The 24,998-nt window shown below is 32.2% G+C and overlaps 1 protein-coding gene across 6 annotated transcripts in view; it reads right to left on the bottom strand.

Annotated features, from left to right (window-relative positions):
• The window catches only part of LOC100574733 (cardioacceleratory peptide receptor), a 241,635-nt gene that overhangs the window by 11,725 nt on the left and 204,912 nt on the right, over nt 1–24,998 (bottom strand). For all 6 annotated transcript variants that reach the window (XM_003245049.4, XM_008185673.3, XM_008185672.3 and 3 more), the window contains 5 exons: nt 15,925–16,250; nt 5,480–5,615; nt 3,081–3,184; nt 621–714; nt 458–553 (listed from right to left, as the gene is read on the bottom strand). In XM_003245049.4, coding sequence (XP_003245097.1) covers nt 458–553; nt 621–714; nt 3,081–3,184; nt 5,480–5,615; nt 15,925–16,029 — 535 coding nt within the window. In that variant the 5' untranslated portion in view covers nt 16,030–16,250. The remainder of the gene's footprint in view (nt 1–457; nt 554–620; nt 715–3,080; nt 3,185–5,479; nt 5,616–15,924; nt 16,251–24,998) is intronic.

The following is a 24,998-nucleotide window of genomic DNA, read 5'->3' as shown; positions in this document are numbered from 1 at the left end:
GGAAATTGGAAATTTTATTTTTATTTATTTTTCAAATAGTTGCCATTCGTTACAGTCTACAGTAGAAATTAGTATTTATTTATTATTGGTTTCCATTGGTTATTTTGGCAGATCAGGTACATTGATACTCTAGATTGAAATCATACACTTATACGTACCCGCAGTAGCACGGGGTCCGCGATCTACCGCAGGTAGATTGCCTACCTGATAATATACTGCTGCGAATCAGAATTTTTACTCCGGGCAACGAAAAAGTTAAAATACGTTTTGAACGCCATCCACCAAATATTAAATAACGAATTGAACAAAGTTTGGGTCATATAGAGTTGGTACATTTAACGAGCAACGAAGTGCACGGGCTCAGCTAGTATTAATATCATACAATAATTATTATATTAAAATATTATAAATATTTCTGTTTGTTATATAGGAAATTACAGATATGGTCGGTATATACCTTCTATTATCGTCTCTTCGTTAATAAATACGCTGGGTACGGCGAAAACGAAACTCAAAATCCAAGCGCATCCAATCAATGCTCTGGCCCGACGCCCTGAAAATGTGCGAAAATAAATAATTTAAAAAAAAAATTCGGTTTTTGTTGTTTTTTCTCCGCTTACAGCTACTGGAAAAGTTCATAGGGTGCGTGATGGCGTCGTATCTGTCGATGCTGAGTGCGACGAGGACGTACGTAGACGAATACGTGACAACCACCTGAAACGAATGTATAAAATATTTATATTAATATTATGCTTTTAACTGGGTAGCTATATGGTTGTGTCAGTCATATGGTTATCTGGCTGTTAGAAGTAATTAGAACGTCCCGTCGAATGTTTTGCGAACTCGTTTATCCTCGTACACACCTATTCCGTCCGTCCGTCCGTCTACTCTATTATTTATGTAAGTATTTATCATTATAATTAAATTATAATGCATAATTTTAATATGCATTATACTATTATATACGGGTAGGTACTCGTTTGCTTTCGATTAAATTAAAAAATCAAATAATTATTTAAATGTTAAATTGAATTTACCCAATATCTTTTTACATAAATTATCCCTTAAAATTGGTTATGAATACAAACATTTTTACATTTTTATTTTGATTAGGTATATATGTAAGTAAGTAAGTAAGTTGAATAATACTATAACGTATAGGTACCTATCTACACAATATCACATTAGAATAAACATGATTATGTTATAATATTGTAGTAAAAATGTACTGATGGATAATAACACAGTGATACAATATCACTAAGATATATTATACATATTATGTATATCATATACTTATAATATAGAATACTATATCTATAGGTAGCATACACAAACACTATTAGGTAAAAACGTGAAATAAACCCTTTCAGTCGTTAAATTTTATTGCTTAAACCTTATAATACAAAATATTATTTATACTAGTGTCTAATAATTTCCAATCATTTAAATAAATAGTAGGTATAATCTATAATAGTGATTGGCATAAATCCATTATACAAAAATATAAATTTTTATGATCTTTGCAAACAAGTTGGAACCAATGTATGCACCAGAAATAGTAGAAATGGTTTCCCTTTCTCTTTCTAACTGTGATTTTTTTTTTAGGGTTGGGCCGATCTTGAAATGCTATAATATTAATTAATAGTTTATAACATGTAAGTTATAAAAAACTTGTACTAAAAAACTAATTTAATAAAACTATAAAGTAAAATTTAATGACCAATAAACACTGAAATATAACCATGGTTTCTAGCAAAGATGGAAGAATATAAAAATCAAATGTCTATGTGACTATGTGTGAACCCGCAGCGTTTAAGAAAATATTTTTAGCTGTTTTGATTTTTCCGCTCTAGCCTATTACTTCGGCCCTCCCACACTGTTCTAATTGTATAAAAATCGAATCTTTAAGTGTGGGTACACACAAACAACAGTCCGAAATACTTACCTAGTTAATCACACCATTCCCTATCATGTATACAGAATAAGCCACGGCGTGTTAATGTTTTCTCATATAAAGCTAGAAAAATGGAAAAACAAAAATGGAAAAACGCGGTGACTCACTGTGCATCTGTACACGTAATAATATAAGTATAATATAAACGATAATATTTTTATTATTAACTTTTGCAATGGAAAAAAATCTCACTATACGTTTACGAATAATAAATCTACTGCAGTAGTTGTGGAAACGACTGACACGCGCGCACGACGGTTTGACGAAGCTCCCATAATGTTATTATTATGCAGTTGTGTTATAATATATATTATTATCAATTAAATTTACACTAACGAACAACACGAGATCGTTTAAGTATAATTATATTCTATTATATGTACGCGTTTATTTAATTTGTTTTTCCCTCCTTGCAGGTTGCACGCGCGTTGCTTGCGATTTCCGAATGATCAATACCGTGGGAAATCACTTATACTCTGCCATGGTGCCGATCGCGAGTGAGGTAATTACACCTCTGTTGTGCTGGAAATGTAGTTATGGGGTCTTAATATCAACTATATTTTAATAAGAGCTTGGATCAACAACAGTGTTACTCTATGTCTGTAACAAAACGTGTTTCTACAGTGGTTTAATATTATTATGTGGCTGAGTATACAGCTGTGGTTGATTATTAGCAAAGTTGGAAAAGTTGTTTTTAATTTTAATTACTTACAATTTAGATTGAAAAAATGTTTTTACCTACTTTGTATTATTTGATTTATTATAACGCAGACGCTCATATATATGTTAAAAAAAATTATATATAATATATATATAAGTAACTTAAATTAAGGTCATTATAGCTAAACGTTTATTAGTATTATCGATTGTTTATGCATCATTGTTTATTGCAATTTTGTTGTCAGCCATAGAATATGTCATAAGTAAATAATATAATATAATACATATAATTATACGATATGAGTGGAGCGTTAAAGTCTCCTGCAACAACTGCTATATAATATAATATTATGTACTGTAATATATTAATTAGACTTCAAACGTCCCTTTGTCGAATGAAAACAACGTGTCGATCAGTGGTACAATTAATCATATTTATAAAATATACTTAAATATACGTTACCTGTAAGTACTTGACAACTTTGCAAGCAATCGGACCGGCTGACCAGGTGACGGTTGTTCTCCATATCATGTCGATCATAACGCTCACCAGTCCCACCAACAAGTCTATTCGGAAACACAAATAAGTTACTATAAGTACTGATCACAATATAATTAACTGTATTTATGTAGCTGTATGATGTTTTCGTCACAAACGGTAGAATAGAGTTTTAAGACATTTTGCACTTGTGTTAATGATTTTGTTAATGTATTATCAGAAACCTCCGTTACTTACGATTGAATGAGGTTAAATATTTCCGACAGTGTGCAAGTCTTTACAATTAATATTAAAAGATTTGGTGAAATCCAGTTCTATAAGAGGAGTTCAGAATTTGGAAAGAGCACGCGGCTTATTGTGCGTGAAACAATGAATGACGACACGTATATAATACCACGGGGTTTGAAATCGAAATCGAATAAATATTATATAGGTATGCGAATGATAAAAAAAATTATTTGTGGTAATTTATACGAGTATATTGTAATACCAGGTATATACATTATTTAGGATAATCAATTTTAAATATTGTAAATCTACCTAATCGATGAGTTTCGCTAATATATAGCTGCGCCATTCCGTATAATTTATATATATATACATATATGTATTTGGACGTATTTATAGCATGTGTGCATACCCGAACGTGCAAATTATAATTTAATCGATACTATACTATTAATATTGTTGTGTGTGTAAGTAGTTAGGTACTTAAGTCGATTCGGGTTTCGGTGAAGTAATTTTTTTTTGATTACCTGCACGCTGAGAATATTAATAATTATATAGTAATAATATTAATAATAACAATATATAGGTATATGTAGGTTTTGATAATGACAATCGATCGAGTATATAACACGCGTTAAAAATTAAAATCGTCATCGTCGTAATCCATAGCACGTTTAGGCGGCACAAGCGTGTAACAGTATTTCATGAGTCTATGAGTAATAGTAGGTATAGTATACAGGTACATCATTATAGGTAGTGCAAGTACCTATATATTATAATGTGTAATATATTACAAGTACCTTCTATAATATACGTGTATATTACGCGTGATTGTCGGACGCGGATGCATATATAGTGTAATGTTTTATATTAGGATATTGTAGTGGCACAGCTCGTTTCGACTTTGGTTTATAGGTATAGTAATAGTAATATGCTATATAGTGATATGCGCCAACGACACGACGCATAATGTACTTAATAATAATAAATCGACAAGCAAAATATATATAATTTCCTATACGTTTATAACTCACTCTTCGCCGTGTATATAAATTACGTGTACCATATATATATAATACAGCTGATACTTGTACAAACATACCTACATCATAATATAACACGACGTAATATATTGTAGGCATATACTGGCGCTGTAGAAACGGTGGCTGACGCATCGTCGCGATAATTTGAATACAGTGTATAGATTACAATATCATTATGCTGAGTGATTTTTATTTAACGTTCAACACGCGTTATTACGAATAAGATTATAACTCTATTTCTCGAAATTATCCACTCATAACTAATAGACCCACACAGATAATAATTTATGCTACCATAGTATATTTATTTTCTTACTCGATGTGTTTGTTGGTGCAGAAACTGCTGACATTAAATTTTTTTGGCAACATATATTTTTAATTTCTCTATGTTATATAGCAGCAAAATATAAATCTAAATATTTCAAAGTACCTATAATTAATAACATAATACAAATAACTTTTTTTCACTAATAAACATTTTATGGCCAGGTAGGACGCTACAGTTATAGCTGCTCTTCGCTCGTAAATAAATTACTGTAAAGTGTAAATTAAAACTATTCTCTCATAATATACGTCTCTAATAGATTAACATTATCTTAAAAATACACTGCTATAGATTTCATGAAATTTTAAATACTGTTCGCCATTTTTTTATTGTTAAGCGGATATTGGTTTTACCAACAAATATGAGTGTGGAAAAACGGTAATATAAAATGTTAGAATTACAAGTCAAGTGTATAATTTAATATTTTACATGAAGGAAATGCCGAAAAGATCAATACAATACTCTTCGAAATAAAGAGTAGTATTATAGTGTTGTATATTATGAAATAATCGATTTATAATAATTATGTGTTATATAGCTGTTTAGATTTGCGAGACTTTCAAAAAAAATAATAATAATAATAAACAAATGAACATTAACAACAACAATGCGTTGAAAATCGTAATGTATTATGTTATTTGTAATATTATTTGAATGTAGATTTGTATACATTATTATTGTACAATAGAGACGATCAACAATTTTTAACAATAAAATAAACTAAGTAATGCAAGTGTCGCATTAAAACGTAAACAAATTATACTTGCCAGCCAGTGCCAGGTGCATGATAAAAAAGTTCATTCGGTTCTTGCGGGCCTTATTGAACGACAGGGCCACCAGTACGGCTCCGTTACCAAGTACGATCGACAGGAACAATATCCACAAGACTGTGAACTGGATAGTCTGCAAAAAAATAATAGGAAACAAAACCACAATTATAATTTATAAGCATATGTAGGTACTGTCTATTATAATAACATATACTCTTTAAGGAAGTAACTGATTAATATTATAATAACGATTCTTGTTTTTAATAATACGTAATTTCATAGAAATAATTATGTTCTGATCACACGGCGTCCTGGATAGGCTATTTAGCTACACTAATGTTGTTCATTATTAAAAACACATTTTTTTAATGAGTTTCAATTAAAAAAAAAAAATGTATGTATAATATTACATAAGGGCATTGCACACATATAATTAATTTATTCGGGTTTCGGGTTATAGATGTAAATATACACCAGCATATTTATGCCTTTGTTATAATTTATAACTATATTTAATTTATTTTTAAGCAACTATGTATATACTTACAAAATGAACTAGTATTCACGTGGAATTTGTAAAATAAAACAATTATTCGGGTTTCAGGTTAACCGGAATGTTGTTTTCGGTTTGTAGTTAATTTTTGCGTTTTGGAAAAAAAAACATTTTGCTTTTATGGGTTTCGGGGATTTGATTCCTAAAGAGTTTTCGGGGGTGTTATGGGGTCAATTGTGGACTGTGGTGCAAAGCCTGAATTACATCGACACGCATATCAAATATACCAATCGCGGGAACCTGTTTTTATTTATGTATGCAATTTTTTTCCATCGAATCTCTAGTAGATTATCATTTAGTATTTATATGTGTATTTGTAGATAGCGATCAAGAGCATATATTTTATCGATGTTTTAATTAATCGACAAGAGTTACAGAGAACAAGAATTTAAATAAATATATTTCCTTCGAAAATAAAAATCGAATAATTGAAATCTACGTTAAAAAAAATACATGTAAGAGAAGTATTTTTAAATGTAAAGCAGGTAAACATTATGCAGTAATGTGCTCGAAACCTCAAACACGTACAATTCATGTACGGCGTACGGTATAATAATTAATAATAATATTATGTACAACAGCTTGCACATTGTAATCAATAATCACTATCATATATTTTATAAACATATAAAATAAAACGATAGGTAGGTACATACGATATTTGCTTATAATATAAAATGTTCGTACTAACACGCGCAGTCGGACGAGCGTCACTTTTAAATCATTTATGGGCTGCGCCAATCTATTTTGCACTCGTAACGGTTATGGTATACGTGTTGTATGCAGTTCGTATATCCTTGATCTTATAATTTATAAATGTATATAATATACAAAAAGGAATGTATGTTTGTATGGGGCATATGTAAACTTGGAAAATGCTGGACCAATTGGCACAAATGTTGCACACATATTCCTGGAGACTCGGGGAGAGTTGTAACTTCGTTTTTCAACAACTATAATATTAGGTATCCATAGGGTGGCTCATGCATGAATTTCGTGTTGGATCACAAAATTCAAATATTTTTTTTTGTTTGTATAATATAGGGTTGCCATTGGTTATAGAAATAAAATAGACTTTTATGCCAACTGTGTATTTATACTTTATAGGCACAAATAGCGTTTGGGATTTGGGGGGCTAAAGCCTTACTTTGAAAATATTGAATAAGCTTAAAACAAAATGTAGGAAATGTTTGGGGGGTTTAGCCCCTAACTCCCCCCTCCCTATTGCGTCCATGTGTATATTACACTTTTAGAAATTAATTTTAATCATCTTTTATCTACAAGTATAATTATTGCATTAAATATTTCAAAATAATAAATTATAATAATACTGTAAGCCGGTAAACTGTAACCTATAATAAATATTTATAAACAAAAATTACAATCGCATATCTCAAAATCTTTTCTTAAATGGTCAATAAAAAAAATTAAGTGCTTATCGAGATAACAACTATTCTATTTATAAGTTGGACCAAATCACACACATTGAGCATAATCTTATAAAAATCAGTTGAGTAGTTATGGAGTGCATTGCATTTAAACTTGTTGTATTCGTGAATTTGATATATATGTAGATAGATTTTTGTATGCATGTTTGTAGCTTATAAATTATAATATTATTATGTAGTTATTGTACGATGTAATATACTCAAAAACTTTGCCAGGTTTTGACCGAACATTCCAAATTGTTCTTAGAGGTATCATATCATATTATCGGGGAAGTTTAAACAATAGTTTGGACTTTGAACCACTTCGAAAATATACCAAGTATTCTAAATATCCAATTCACCACAGGTGGATTGACCATCTCTGTCGAATTAGTTTACAAAGCTAGGTAGGTACCTGGACGCCCATGTTTCCGCGAGCTGAGGTACACTAAAACCGATACACATAGCAGTATAGCACCGTATTATTTAATATTCTTTCATTTTTTTCACGAGCGGAGTTGGATTAGATACAGTTATGGTATTTTATAAATATAAATATTGTAAAATCAATGGTTCGCATCATAAATACAAATCATAACGATGCATGTACCTATACACTGTAGGTGTATAGTATAATATAATAATACACACCTATATTATTATCATCGATCTATATTACACTATAATAATGATCTGTCATATCTGTACTCCGTAACACCTCGCCGCCCGATAACTATATACGGCGTACGATTTTTATACGTTCGACGACCTGACGTTTATTATTATAATTATAATATTATACACCGCCATTATACCACACGACTATCTGGCGGTGCGCTAAATAGTCCGTTCGTGCACACACTATTAACGACGACGACGACGATATTTCCCCGCCTCGTTGTGACAAGACAAATTTATATCGTGAGCGCACACATACACACGAGTTCGCGTGCGTAATATATTGTATTATTTTTATTTTTTTTTTGCTTCTAGTAAGTTTTTCGCGTAGTCGTCTTCCGTTTTAAGCCGGTTATACCGCCGCGTCCCCGCGGTTTTGGTTTCCGCGTCACGTACGACTTTGTGCCGTTTTTAATGATTACTATTATTATTATTTCTCACATAGACCGCGTATTTTTTTCTTCTTCTTCTTCTTCTTATTCTTTCCTCCTATCCGCGTTTTAAACGACCATCACAACACACACACACACGCAAATCGCACTCCTTTCTATCGCTTTTATATATACATATATATATGTACAGCTCGCGACGTTGACCGCGTTACGGCCGCAATCGAAGTACAGCGCGTATTATGTACACTGCAGTTTTTTAACGGTGCACGTTTGCTATTCCGATGTGTTTAATAATAATAATAATGAGCTTATTCGTGGAACGACATAGGTACAAGGTAAGCACATTCTCACGCGGCCGGCTCGACGATGACTGGCGGGACGACCGATCGCGCGCTCAGCTTGTCCTCTGAAACTGTATACTGCGTTTACATACAATATAATAATATATATAGTTAAGGCGGAGGTGGACGCGGCGAAGATACCGCATTAATTAAAATACTGTAAGATATATTAAGTGCACGTCGGTGTTTATTTTGACGGCGAACACTATTCGCTGTTTTGAAAGGTTCTATTCTATAGGTATATACGTATTACGTATATTACAAAACTTTGGAATATAATTTATAGTATAATTTATACGGTAACACACGGTATATATGTATGATTTCCTTATTCGTTTCACCCCGTTGTCTGTTGGAAAACTCACCGTCTCTACTTACGATTTTTAAACGGCAAAACAGAGGTCGGTATATATATAAAAATGTCCAGTGGGGGCCTTCCACCTTCGGATCGTATAATCAATATAATCAATAACGATCGGCAAATTTAAATGTATAAAATTACATAATTTGGTCACTACAAACTTATTAATTTCGTATTGCGTAAAGTGTGTGGTACTATACTCGTACTGCACACGATTTTAGTCCCCGCGGAAACAAAGATACATTTTTCATTTCATTTTGTAATGTCTGGAATAAGAGGAATCATTTTCTGAAAATATAGATCTGTAGGTATATAAAATCTATTGGGTGATATTGAACGAATAGTATTAAATTTTTTATTTATATGCATTTTACGGTATAAATATAAGCACATCGTACCTTTATATAAACGTATATTACACATGACAAATCTGCAGATTTTTGCTCGGTAGCACACCGTAATAGTATAATACAAATTAGAGAATCGGTTCTTATAACCTTTTGTAGATCACGGACCCTGATGAATGATTTTTAGAAATCTTGGACCCCCTTACCAATTTTTTTCGAATACCTTTCTTTTACAAAACATCTAATGTTATCATAACCAAAATCAATGCTATACGCTTGTACATTTCGCACGAACAAGTAAACTAATTACTTAATAAATATTAATAATACAATTAAATAATTGTATGATGTAGAATCTACATGATGGTGTAGAATCTACATATTATATATGAAGAAAAAAAATAATCCAACAATATTGTAATAATGCACTCATGTCACCTATTGACGTATGTTATGTGTTAAGGCTGCCGTGGATATGCAACTAGTTTGCTCGAAAGTATTTAATTTTCCCAGCGATTTCGGTGAGAATGATCAAGTTGATCAATTACCTGGGATATCAAGCGAATAGTTTAAAATTGTAGATCTTTATCGCCAATATCCGAATAGATTTCTTGCAAACAATCCATAAGAGGCGATGGTAACAACGACATCGGTTTACGACAACGAGGTTAAACTGCTGGCCGTCGATAAATTAGCCGACCTATGAACGAGACGATTTTGGGCGATTTGGAATGGTAGGCATGCAGAAATAGCAGAAACGGCAAACGATATTAGATACGACATTTTTTTTATTAAAAATATTAAACTATTTTTCAGTCTACTGTAGTTAACGTGACAACATCATACGTTTGGAAAGTTATAAATTAGCGAACGAATGATTGGCGGACCTATACAAAACTCGATAATCTGAATTGTTGATAAATTGTCTCGATTCGGTAGGCAAGTAAGCAACAATCGGAGTGAACTCTTGACTCGATGGCGTGCGCTTTATTACCCTTGTACGTATTTTTCGTACCTACTCGAGTCATAGGTCTTAAGTTAAGTTTGACATAATATTTTTATATTAATTGCGTCATATACTTAATTATCCTGCAATAAACAACTATATTTACAAGTGGATGTATACTTTAGAACGTTTGAAAAATGTTCCTTTGGCTGACTGAAACAAAATCGAAATAATACCGTCCGAATAATATTACCAGCTGTCGAATACTTATTATTATCGTATACGAAAGTATACTTACTATACAATAACAGCAATAATATATCTGCCCAGATAGGTACATTATCTTTGTGGTCTCTTTTATTTTAAAACATATCAGAAAACGCCTTGTAGGTGTAGCATCGGCCTTACGCTCGTATAAGTATTCCGATTAACCATTTCGCTTATATTTTGCATTAGAAAACAGTATCGCGAATGAATTGTTTATGCCTATATAGAGTCTACTACGATATTTCCATTGTATTATAATCAGCCATTGTAAATACAATACGGTATTATATTTCGACGATATATCGAAAACGTAATTATAATATTATTAATAATGAAATTATTACAGTTGTACGTGCCAAATGCCATTAAAATATCATCATCGCATACAACATGTGTTATAATACCTATATAATATGCGAATCCCGTATACGGCGATATAATAATATTATCGTTTTACTTATATTTAATATGATATTTGGCGATCGTCCTGGACTAGCTAATTGTATTCTGTGGTGGTTCGCACGTGCGAACGTGCGGGCGATATGTATGCCTAAGTCGGCTGCAGAAACCAGAGGAGCACACGGCAATGACGTCCTCAAACTGTCAGACGCGGTCGCGAATCGTGATTTCCGCCTGAATATATTTCGACGGTTAGGTTTGCAAGGTAATATTATGTAGGTAGTACTAGGTACGATGGTCGATGAAAAAAAACACCTTAAATAGTATGTCTGTAGTTATATCTGTAGTTGTAGCTGTTATAATGTAACATAATATATATAAGCATTAAATAAAGAAATACGCACGATTCACACACATTCGTGTGATTCCTCGCAAAATCAATAATGTATTATAATATTATTATTATTACTACATTGAGTTTGGGTGGCACATTTTTGGAAAATATATTTTATTATTACTGTATGGACTATAATATAGTGGTATTAATTTGAAGAAATTTCTGATGAGACTTAATGTCTACCATTAAACAGTTTAAAATAATTATTTAAAAGAAACCGAAACATATGCACATTTTCGATAGATACAGAACTTATAAGAATTTATTTTCTGAATTTGAAAATATATCTAAAATAATGGTCTACACTATACAGTGTAGACTCTATACATTGTACTGTCTGCAATCTGTATATACCTATAATACAAAATTTACTTGCGTATTTTAGAAAAAACTATTTTTTTCTTTTTTGTAATGTCTAACAGTTAGTAAGTTACTATTACCTAAGTTGATACATAAATGTTTTTGTTTGTATTTCTGATATACAATCAAGAATGAGAAAATTACTGGATTGATTGAGATTGATTGCAAGTTATAGTTACAGTTGTTAGTAACTTAGTAACTTAATTATTTTGTTTATTTCTTCGAGAAAATAATGAAAATACTGAATTTGTTTGTACGCGAAGTTAAGAGAAAATGTATTATGTAGATCATAGACTCATAACACTGAAATTTAGGACCTAGAACACTGGTTAGAAAATATCAGTACCTAATAATAATTAATATACCTGGTTAGATCATTTTAATATTAGCTATTATATAAATAAAATATATAAACAGCAAATAACAATCTATAAAATATTATTATTATGACACAAAATATAGATAACACCCTTACACTGGGTCAGTAAATATAATACACCCAAATTACAAATCCTTTATTATATAACAAAAACAGTAGAGTTTGGAAACGTTGGTCGAAAAAATAGGAGCGTGTCAATATTGTAGTACTAAAAATGTTGCTCGTAAGGACCGTACTAAATTGTATTTTACCGAAAAAATGAACAAGCGGTACCTATAATAGTAGGTTTATTTCAGGATTTACAAGAATATTGCGATAAAGCGTAAGTAATACATGTATACTTTTTTTTTTTCGATAAAAAATATTTACATGATTTTATTTACAATATTATATACATTTTCGATTAATCTATCTCATTTAAGCATAGCTCTCCATCGAGAGAATGGTCGGTGGAGATGGAGAGTAACAGCATTTTAGGTTCTCAGTGGATAGCGATGAATGTATTGATTTTACGATGATGTGTGTTTTTATAAATTAAGATTAAAACTTAGATAATTCAATATAATATTGTAATAGTGTGATTAAAATGTAAACAACGTATTCTATATTATATTATACGCTCATACGCTCATTGTAAATAATATTACAGATTGTATATCTTTTAATAAATGTTAAAAAAAAAAAAAAAATTATAATCTCAAGTGACTTATTTTATATTTTAGAGTTACAACTGTATATTAACGAACCTGTGTATAATATATATTTATATATATATATATATATTGTGCGTATATATATTATATACGCACATACAGCGTGATTTGACACAATCCAATATTATAAATTATAATATATAATACTCGTGTAGGTACATTATATTATGTGTCAAATGATTAATGTTTCACGCGCACCTTATATGCAATCATATGATCGTCGTCGTAATATCATAATAATATATAATTCACTGTCGATGATATTCAACGCGATTGATTTAAAATATAATAATAATATATAACAACGCAGTTATGGCAGCGATATGGTGTGAGCATATTATTATTGAATAACAGGTGTAAAATAACAATATATTTAGCAGCGGCGCGTTAGTGATTCGTCTATATTATTATACAATAATGTATTATAATATGTAAAAGATAGAGATTTCCGGTTACAGGTGGTGTTCTGGCCGAGTACGCGAAATGGTTGAGGAATCAGTACGACGGATGGACGATAAAGCGAGGATGCAATACAATATCAGTGGGCACCACTATCACTCGTCGATCGGATGGACATAATAATACATATTATATATAATGTCTTTCAAAAACCACAAAATGGAAATCATATTAACGCAATTAAAGCAGTGGGTCTGCAGTGGCTATCATAATACCAAGAATTGATACATCCCAACCCATCATTGTCATTGGACATTGATTATTCGTATTCAGATTTTCAGGCCTTAAGTATCTCAATGACCATATTTTCAACCATATTCTCCCGTGGGTAATATTAACTAAATTTTTTCAAAAGGAGTAAATCACTGCATATTATAGATGTATACCTATACGAATCATTGGCCGTACCAGTCACGGTGTCGAATGTTATCGTCGGGGGCTATCGAAACTATCGAAGGTATAATCACAGAATATTCATATATTCTGTGGTATAATGTTCGCCAGTGTTTGGTAAATGATAATATTTCGTAAAACGTGTGATATTTATTTCAACGGTATTGCGACCGCGAAGGAAAAACCTATCCACGCGAAAAGTGCCTATTTTGTTTTACCATCGGGTGTTTGGTTTCAACAAGAATGGGCACCTCCTCACACTTTCATCGCACAATGAACGTCGTAAGCAAGATGTTCCCCGGCAGCCTCATAATATTATCACGTTTTGGTGATGTGCATTGGCCTCCTATGTCACATTCTTGATGTAGATACTTTTTAAAAACTTAAATGGCACATGTTTATTTATAATTAAATATTGATAAAATAATTGTAAGTCCGAAATAACCTGAGTTTTGTTCATTTATTTTAGGCCTTATTTCCGTGACCCACCTGTATAATAATATATACGACTAAACGACTGTATGATCTTGTTACGCCACTGCATACTCAAATTGACGGCAGGGCTGGCAGAGAGTCGTATTACGCAGGGCTTGAAACCGATATCCTTAAAAATCAAAACCGGTATACTTATAGATATATTAAAAAACTGAAAACCGGTCCATAAAATCGATGAAATTGGTAATCAAAGCCGAAACTGCTACCGGGAAAAAAAACCGAAAACCTGTAGATAGATAGCCTATAGAAAATCGAAATTGAAATTCCAATCCTTCGAAAACCGGTGTAAAAAATTGAGTTCAAAATCGAAAAAAATATTAAAAATTGGTAAATTGGTAAATCGGAAATAGAAATTTATCGGTTTCTAGTCTCACAGGACTCATATACTATTGGAGTTGGAGTAGGTACGCGCGTGTGCATGTCAGCGAAATTATCAGTAGCATAAACATAAATCGAATAAGGCGGTATACTTATATATCTTACGAATTCGGTTTTCATCGTGTAGTATTTATATTGTGATGTATGGCGAACGGTACTGTAGCGGCATTTAGAACATACGATAATGGCCGCGAGGTAGGTATAATATTATATTGGTGCGCGTGTAAATACGCTCTAGAGAGTATAGAGCTCTATCATTTTAACGTAAATACCGTACTCGCTATCCGTTTGTTCGTTGATTCTTATTATAAAATATAATCCTACAAACACTCTAATGTTTATTGTACATTACATACTTAATATGTTTTGTATACATATGTAGGTATGCACATGGTAATGGCGTCTCACGAGGATTTACAATTTTAAATCGTCCAGTGTCTGCTCCAGCCGCTATAGGATAATCAATAGTATAGGCACCTCCATGTTGGGACACCGGTGCCTGCCCACATAGTACATACATAATAGTGTATTACATAGGTATAGGTATGTATAATATAGGCATATTTATTGTTTTGTGTGGAGGAGGAAAGTCCTATCTTTATTTTCATCTAGGTTATGCATAGTGCTTGACTTGGAAAAATTAAAGTAGAGGGGACTATGTTAACTTTTAAAAAAGAGCGTCCCATCACTATTGATAAACTATATTTGAGCTGTAGGTGTAGTTATAAATAATAACAAAAGGATAATAAAAGTACATTAATTAATAATAATAATTAGCTTAATAATTAGCTTAGTAATAATTAGTTAATATTGATAACTATTTTTGTAACGACTTCTGTAATATCAAATGTGTAATGTTCAATGTCAAAAGGGCACAGTCCGTATAATTAATTAAAATAAATTAATATTAACTAATTTATAGATCCGTGGTTATGAAATAAGTAATAATCCGTAAGACAAATTATGATGGTATCTCGCTCATTTTTATCAAAATGCAGAATGATGAAGTACTCCGTCCCCCCAAGGTGAGCACCGTAGTTATACATATAACGTTGTATCCGCGTATAATATACCTAACGTAATAATTTATACATTTTAATTTAATTTTAAATCGAAATATGTATAAAAATATCCGATTTTAATCGGTGCCAACTCACTTCGTAAAAAAAAAATGAGTTTATCTCCTCGACCGTAAACTCTTTCGACGTGTTGACGTACTTCATAGTGGTCAGTTCTTCCTCGGCAACGGTGACGGTTTCCATGTTGCGTTCACAGGGCTCGACTTTGGTTAATATATTATAATAATAATTTTTTTTTGCTAAATATCTGAGAACTGTACTCTATATCGTCACGGTTGTGTCGTCGTCACTTGTCGCTGTCGTTTACCAAGATGATTGGCCCAAGTTATGGGTTTGTCCACTGTGTGGATCGACCGACCGCCGCCTGCCATTTCCCACGTTGTATACCAGCGACTGATGCATTTCTAGAAAAAAAAAGCAGGAACAATTAAGTATAAAAAAATTACAAGTCGTTTGCATAAATCCGTCCGAAGAGTATAGACGTATATAACTATTAGATAATAAATTAGCGCATTTTTAATATACAAATAATAACGTAATATATAATATTATAAGTACTATATATATTTTATGGTGTGCAATACGCCAATACATCATACAAATAACTATAATAGCTAAGTGGTACAAATTACATGTTATCTGACACATATAATATTATCATACTATCAATATTGTCGGTTGCAAGTATAAGTGGAGAATCATGAAAAAAAAAATCATTGACATTACTGATATAGTTATATATACCTAATATTATTTTCTAACTTTAGATGATCGATACGTCGGCGCAATTATAGGTACAATAATTTTGTAGGTACATAATGGTCTGGGTGTAAAACATTTTTATGAGACTAACGTGACGCGTTAAACTCTCGTCTATGTCCAATTTTTTTTTTAATTCTGCGTTTATAATAGTATATATAAACGAATATAAGATATAATATATGAACTATGAAGCAGTGGAATTACACGAATACCCCTCCAAACTAGCTTCCAGTTAAACAAATTATTTTTTAATTTTCAATAGGTCCATATCTAGCCTTGTTCGGTAATCGCCATCCAAACAAAAACAAACAAAATATAAATCAGAATCGAAAGTTAAAAACGGTAGAATACATAACAATCCCCTGCAGGCAAATATTTTAAAAAATTTGCTCGGACAAAGCCTACCTCTAAAGGTAAAAACTTGAGTCAGCTGCTTACGTAAACACGAACTAAAGTATTCTAAACTTTTTGAAACTTTTCTTTTATGAAAATTAAATATACAATAATATACATATTAACTTAAGGTACTAACATTTTAGGCACACGTTACTGGTTAGCGGTTTATGCATTAATAGCCGGATTTTCGATATTACCGATTGCAGCGGCGTCAGCTAACCAACAGTAGCCTATAGGTAGTCATACAAGGTGTAACAAAAAATAGAGCCAATTGTTGTCAGCTATAAGTTATAACTATGTAAGTTGGCCGTTGGGTTCGGTTACATATTGAGTTAATTTTATTCGTCAGTTATTTCTTATGTACCCTACGTTTAATACGTATACACTACACACGCGTGTATGCAAAGTCATAAATATATTATATACATTATTCTAGTTATACACGGATAAGTTGAAATGTTGAATATTATATATGTATATATATTATTATATGGAATCGTAAATTCGTAACTCGTGTAGAAACCGTTTTCCACTATCGGAAACACATATCAATATTACGACCTACGATAACACTTGCGTTTCCCTAGACCGTCGTATATATATTTTGTATCATATATTATTATTATAATATATGTATACTGCACATAATATAATATTATACGCGCACGTAATAATAATAATAATAATAATAATACTTGTGTACATGTATATAATAGCACAAGTCGCGTCTCGTTACAGTTTACCATCAGCTCGAGCCGCATTTGTACAAATATAAATTATATAATAATGTAAATACTATTATATACTATGTACCTATATATATATATATATATATACGCGATGACGACGTGAAGGAGTCTCCGCATGTACTCGGACACTATAATAATAACATAATATACATATACATAATAATATTATATTGTATGAACATATGGGAAATGTGTACGAGAGGAAAGGGTGCGACGGCCAAAGATAGAGCTGCAATGGCCGTTGAATATAACGCGCGTGCAGTGATAGCGTTGGTGGCGCGTGTATAATATAGGTACGCTATTATTATACCATTGATACTTAGACCTAAACACATAATATATCTCCACGAATACATGATATACCTAAGTATAAGCATAATATATGCTATATATTATATTATATATTATATTACTATGTCGTTGGATTAGGTTAGGCCCTATTGTATTCGCGGACAGTGCCGCGATGACAATATTGAATATAATAATATTATGCACGCTACACGGGCATAATATAGTATGGAGGCACCGCTCGGCGAAGAAGGTGAAAATACGATTATATACAGTATAAACGGTCCGAGGGACGACTTTTTTTCTAGAAAATAATATGTTACGTTCATTATAAACTGTACATACACACTATACCTACTAACAATACATATTACGATGTGTACGTTCTACGTACAATATATTATAATATAATATATATGCACAATACCCTACCTATTGCATATTATAATTGTGTATCCGTGTAGCGTGTATATATACGTGGTCTCTCGCCGCGGTTCCGTTTTCGGTTCGGGCGCGAATCTAGTATATCACTATATTATATTGTATTCTCCACGGGTACACTATCATAATATGCACCAAGTAAACACATATTATATTATATGAATCGAGTTATATTTTACGTCGGAATTTATTAAACAATGTATTTTATGTAAGAAGTATACAATAATTTTAAACGTTCGTGTGGTATGGTCGAAAAATGGTCTTAACTTACCTATACAAAATTATAACTGTACATTCATCCTATGATATTTTAATTTAAAACATCTATCGCGACTCTTTTGGACAAACACGGATTATTACTAAAATCAGGAACAATAGGTGTCGGCAGTTGTAGTCCTGTTTTGTGAGTACTGCGACTTGCAGGAGACCTGGGTGGCCGACGCCACACAACTGGTGGTAGGTATGCGTACTAACGGTAATGACGGTATAGTGTGTTCTGTTGGAAATTAAATTTACCGCCATATTATGATAGTCATTGATAGATAATTTTGTCTTTGCTTTAAAACTATTGATTTGTGTTACATGTAAAATTAAATGTGTAATTCATAGTATAGGTATACTATATAATACACGCGAGGTCCGATTTACCCGTATTATAGTGAATTGTAATCAATAATGAATGATGTTACAATAATTGTATCTTATGCGTTTTGGTTGCTACCTGTTGTACCTATACATCTAAAATAAAATTATATCAACTAAAATATGTTGAATAAATTAAAAATAAATTATAAAAAAATCTTTGAATACCTATCAAACAAATAGGTAATAATGCAAAAATATCAATATCCCAAGTATTCCTGGTATTAAAAAAAATAAAAATGGATGAGTTTGGTTTAGTCGACGTATTTCATTATCGTATCCATTAAAATACTCTATGCCTCAAACATAACATTAAAAGTATCTACTCTGCTGCAATATTAGAGTAGTCTCATCATCGATGTAAACGCGAAATTGTCATGTAACGGTTACAATCGATCGACATACGATCTCGCCTATACCATTATACTGCAGCATGACGCGCTCGAGACGAGCAAAGAAAACGATGTTGTTCGATATTTTAATTCATTAAATTACTCGCGTACTAGTTGGAGTCATCGTAAGTGATCTATACTTGAGGGTAACGCAAAATTAATGTCTCGTTACTGGTTCGAAAAACAAATTAACAACAGCATTATTAACAATTGTTGTAGCGTATTTTCCTCACAATAATAACAATACAATCAACACACAACAGTCGGGATGGTAAACGCGTATTCTAAATTGTGTGTATATAATAATATCAAACGTACTACAAGCAAACACACAAACTTACATAAAATATTATATACTCAACTATAATATAATATTTATAAGCGTATAATATAGATAGTGTCTCTGAAAAATTTCGTCGGTGACTATATTATAACCCGTTGTGGTTGTAAATATAAATCCGGACGAAAGAGGTCACGCGAGCGTATAAAAAAAAATTAAACTATTCTCTGGATATTCTATGTATATATAGTATATACATATACGTACCCTGAAATAGTTAAGTTTTTTTTTATATACGCCACAAATATAGACTGTGCGTACTTTTCTCTCCACGCGCGTCATTCGCAAAAACATCCTCTCGTGTATATAATAATATATTATTATATGTTTGCGGCGCGGCAATACGAATAAACGGTCACCAACCGTCGTCGCCGGAACGACAGCTGAAAAAATAAAAACGATAATCGTGCGGCGGCGGCGACGACGAAGAAGCATTTTTTCGTTAGCTCGTGATCGAAAGTCATCTTCGAGACGTCATCGCCCCCGGTCGAATACCGCCGCGTGGCTACCGCAGTAATCGTATTGAAGTGTCGAAATTCTATTACCAGACTCCAGAACTCGTTCTTTATGCCATGTATAATGTAATGTTGTGTGTACACATAATATTATATGTTTCAACTTAACTGCGGTTCAGGTCCTCGACGCTTAATATAATATAGATTATAGACGAATGGTTAGGTATAAAACGACTGCAGAAGGTTTCATCTACGTTTGTAAACGATTTTACGTTAGTAATATGCATTCAGAATTCAGATGGTTGACGTCGAAGCACAGTGTTATGATATTATATTAGATCGAAATAATTAAATCATACCTATTAATTGTACAATATATTAACATCAGTGATGATAAGACACTAAGAAAAATGTATTGTCCTCAAGATTGGGTAACTTATAACTGTGTTGGTCCTTTTCAATAAATAAATGGTTCAAGAGAGAACTCTCAGACTCGGTGTGTCCAATTCATATCCACTGAACAATTATTTTTCAGCACTATCTTATCGCGATGATATTTTAACGTGCAGGTTTCAATTCTGTCATAATTCAAAATGTCTGGAAAAACATTTTTTGAACATTCAATTCTGAAATAATTGCTCTAAATCGTATAACAAAATATACATTACCACTATGATTTCATAATTGGGTGCACTTTCTGCAGCTTGTCCTCGCGTAGTTTTTTGTGGAAAGCCGCTATAATAAGACGGCGCAAAACCATAAGCATTTTTGATTGATAGCGTACGATTAAATTACATTGTATCTAGATCAAAATCTTTTCATATTATACAAAATTTAATTTAATAAAAAAATATGATTATGAAATAAAGAACAATGTACCCATAGACGATATTGTATATCGTACGATAATAATTAAATAATTAATTAAACCAGTTTTGATAACAATATAATAACAATTTAATAACCATTATAAACCATTTTTTATATGTCCTCGAAAACGTCTATGGGTAAATACATTTTTTTAATATTATTAATTGTTTGTGAATTTTCATTATTTTTTAGGAAAGAATGATCCATTATTATCGTGATTAAATAGGTTTTAGTTGACCGACCGATGTATTATACATGTAGTGACAACTGCTAAATTTATTCGAGTAACTAAATAGTATGTCAATATTTTCAGCCAACAACTATACCAAAATGATAAATCCAATTTTTTGAAATATAAGTGTGTAAAGTTTCATCTTACATATTTAATGTATTCATTTTATTTTCAATTTTAAAGTGATTTGAATTGAACAATATTATATCATTTTAGAGAATGTGTACTGCAGTGTATAGATTTACCTATGTTCTAGAAATGTAATCTAATGAGAGCCTAACACTATGACGTATTGACGTAAGTGTAACAAATAATATCAACTCCAAAATTATTTGGTCCTTATTCCGATTTCCGAGTGAAAACTGCAAAATGCCGGAATAAATGTTTAGGTGTCATAGCTAGCTTTTTTTTAGAATTAAAACTTCTATAGGTTATAACTTATTATAACGAATAAAGAAAATGTTTTACGATTGCAATTATTGCTAATCATTTTCAAACCAGCAACTGCTTAAATTGTACCCCATCGTAAAACTGAGTATACAATATAGGTGTAGTACCTATTGTAATAATTTCCTTTAAACTCGTCCTTATGTCCTATATGCGAACCGCCGGCACTGTTTATCATAATCGTATTCAAACGGTCACCGCGCGGGCCGCCACGAACGTCACTATAACAATATATATATTTTATATTATATTATTATACATTATACAATAAGAGAGACCCGTTCGTGTCGTCGGTAATTTCGCCATTATTATTCGCAGCCGCCTTTCCTATTATAGGAGATATATACGTGCAGAATTTTAACGAGATTTATTCATTTTTACTTTTCGTTTCGTCGTCTCCTTCTCTGTCACACTCACCCAAGCCCGCGCGCGCCATACGCGTTTATTTTTATTTATTTATTTAATTTTTTTTTTTTTGCCGCTATTTTTTCTTTTAATTTTTTTTATCGTTTGCGGCCTCTTCCTTTTCATATGTGTGCCAAAAACTAAATAAATAATTTCAAAAAACTGCCGAGGATGAAAACCTAAAAAAGAAATCGACGCGTGCGGCCCACTCCGAGTTTTCGCAGTGTCGCACGGTACCGCCGTTTGTCGTAGATAGGCACATATACGTTATATACCTACCTATAACCTACCTATTGTGTACCTATTTATGTGTACATAACACTCGTTATTTGTGCATTCATTTTTTATTGCAGCTTCGTCTGTTTCTCGTCAAATATTAAGAGTATAGACATACCTGGAAGACGCGTATAGTCAATACAATATATATCCATTTTATTACCTATATTATATTCTATCGACCGATGGTTGCGAAAAATCACGATCTCGTCAATAACGCATATGTATAATATATACAGTTTATACAATATAATATAACGCGATATAGTAATATAATAAATAATTAATGAGCACGCATTACCACGCCCCCTCCTGCCGCCGTAGTCGAAATCCAAAAAAAGACGCGAGCAATTAATCGTACCGTTTAAACAGATTTTTTTCACAAAGTATTTTTTTTTCCGTCCGACGACGGCCACTCGCCGTGTACATATTATAACGATTCGACGTCGTCGTTTACAATTTTTATTATTATTATTATTATTATTATTATTATTATTATTGTATGCGTGTGCGTCTGTGTATTATAATAATATATATGCAATATAAATCATACCGTAAATCATTTATGTATAATTTGGCCGCGAGTGCGATTCTTCGCGGACACGCCCGAGCCGAGAAAAAAATCACACGAACGAACCCGCAAGCCCGTTGTCTGACGAAAGCGTTCGATGCATATTATATAAAATATATTTTTACGGGTATATAATATACGGTGAACGAATAATTCGCACGCCTCCGAGTCATCCTCGTCGAAAACTTTTGCGCGAGTCTTCGGCTGCTGCAGCGGCGGTGTCACCGAGGCACACGATCGGTCCACCGCCCTGCACCACCGCCGCCGCGATCCGGTGACTTCCGGTCCATAATCGAATTCGGAACTATTCGTCGGGAAAATAATTGGTTACAAAACGAGTCATCCGTAATGTTTGCAGCTACAGGCGTATCGGATTGTTTATATTATTATTATTATGTATTGTATACTATTATATTCACCACACGCGCATATATACACGTATTGCATGTATATAGTAATAATAATGATGACGATGATGCTAATAATAATAATAATAATGATAATAATATAACTTCTTAGCGGGAAACTTTCGCTTTGACTCGACTAAAGTAACACCCAAACTTACCGTACACTTTCAACGCGCGCGTGCGCAGTATGTCGCGAAGTTACTGGAGCGGCCATATCACGTTTCCCTTCAAAAAGTAGGGACGCTAATCTCGCGTCTTAACGTCACGCGTGATAATTACTCGAGCACAGTTTTAAGTCGTACCCGCCGTTAAGCACTCCGGTGATTTTATGAGACTTATATATTAGACACTTTAGATATAGCTAGTTAGTATACAGTAATAATATAATATTGTAATAACTATATTATTATAATATACTAGCTGATCCTGTACGGGGTTGTCCGTGACAAATTAAATGCCCGTGGAAAGTTACCACCCCCCTTTTTATATTCCGTTAAATGTAAGCTGCATATAATTTAACTCAATAATGTTTGAGTGGTTTTGACCGAATGTAAAACACAGGTACCTACTAGATATATCTAAAATTATATAATTATATCCCATCATATAACACATCATAACTATTTTACTGTCATTGGCAAATGGCAACCGCCTATAAAAATAAAAAAATATTTGTTTTTCGTGAACCAACAAATCCCTGTGTGGCTCCTCTTTCAAATTACAAATGAAAAATTGGCTTCGTGGTGCTCAACCTCGGGTATCGGATTACCTATATACCGAATTTCTGCAGAACCACTAGTCTGATCAGGCACGGATCCAGAGCAAAGATCTGTGGAGGGGGGAGGGTAACAATTTTTTTATAATACAAATACAATTATAATAAAATATTATACTTTACTAAAAATTTTGTTATAATAGATGGTATAGATAATCAATGTGATAAATAAATAATTAATTATTTAATATATAAAGCGACAGTGAAAAGAAGTTTAGATTTTGTTTATTTGTTATTTGATATTTATATTTATAAAAAAATATGTCTGGGGGGAGCTGGGCCCCTAGCCCACCCCTCTGGATCCGTCCCTGAGTGTGATAGACACACACCACACACACACTACACCGACACAAATATTGGATTTTATTAATGGGGATTATATATAATGTAATATATTATATAGGTACTATAATATATTATAATATTTTACTCTTTGATATTGAAGTAAATGTCTGAAACCACATATAATACGTATAAATATATATATGTATACGATTTCCCATAATGCAATATAAATATATAATTACTTAAATTTAAAACCTGATAGTTTCGGGTTCTAGCAAATTAATTTATATAATCAGACTAGCGTATTATTGTCACCCCGCGGAACATAAAGTTGAATGGCGCCACTTCGTTGATATAGTCGGGACTGTTGGCTTAATACTTTAAATACTTAACTATAATTATGCCAAATGTGTTTATTT

The sequence above is a fragment of the Acyrthosiphon pisum genome, chromosome A1, assembly GCF_005508785.2.
Source record: "Acyrthosiphon pisum isolate AL4f chromosome A1, pea_aphid_22Mar2018_4r6ur, whole genome shotgun sequence".
Taxonomy (NCBI): Eukaryota; Metazoa; Arthropoda; class Insecta; order Hemiptera; family Aphididae; genus Acyrthosiphon; species Acyrthosiphon pisum.
Note: the sequence above shows the minus strand (reverse complement) of the source record. Positions and strands in the feature narration are given on the sequence as shown.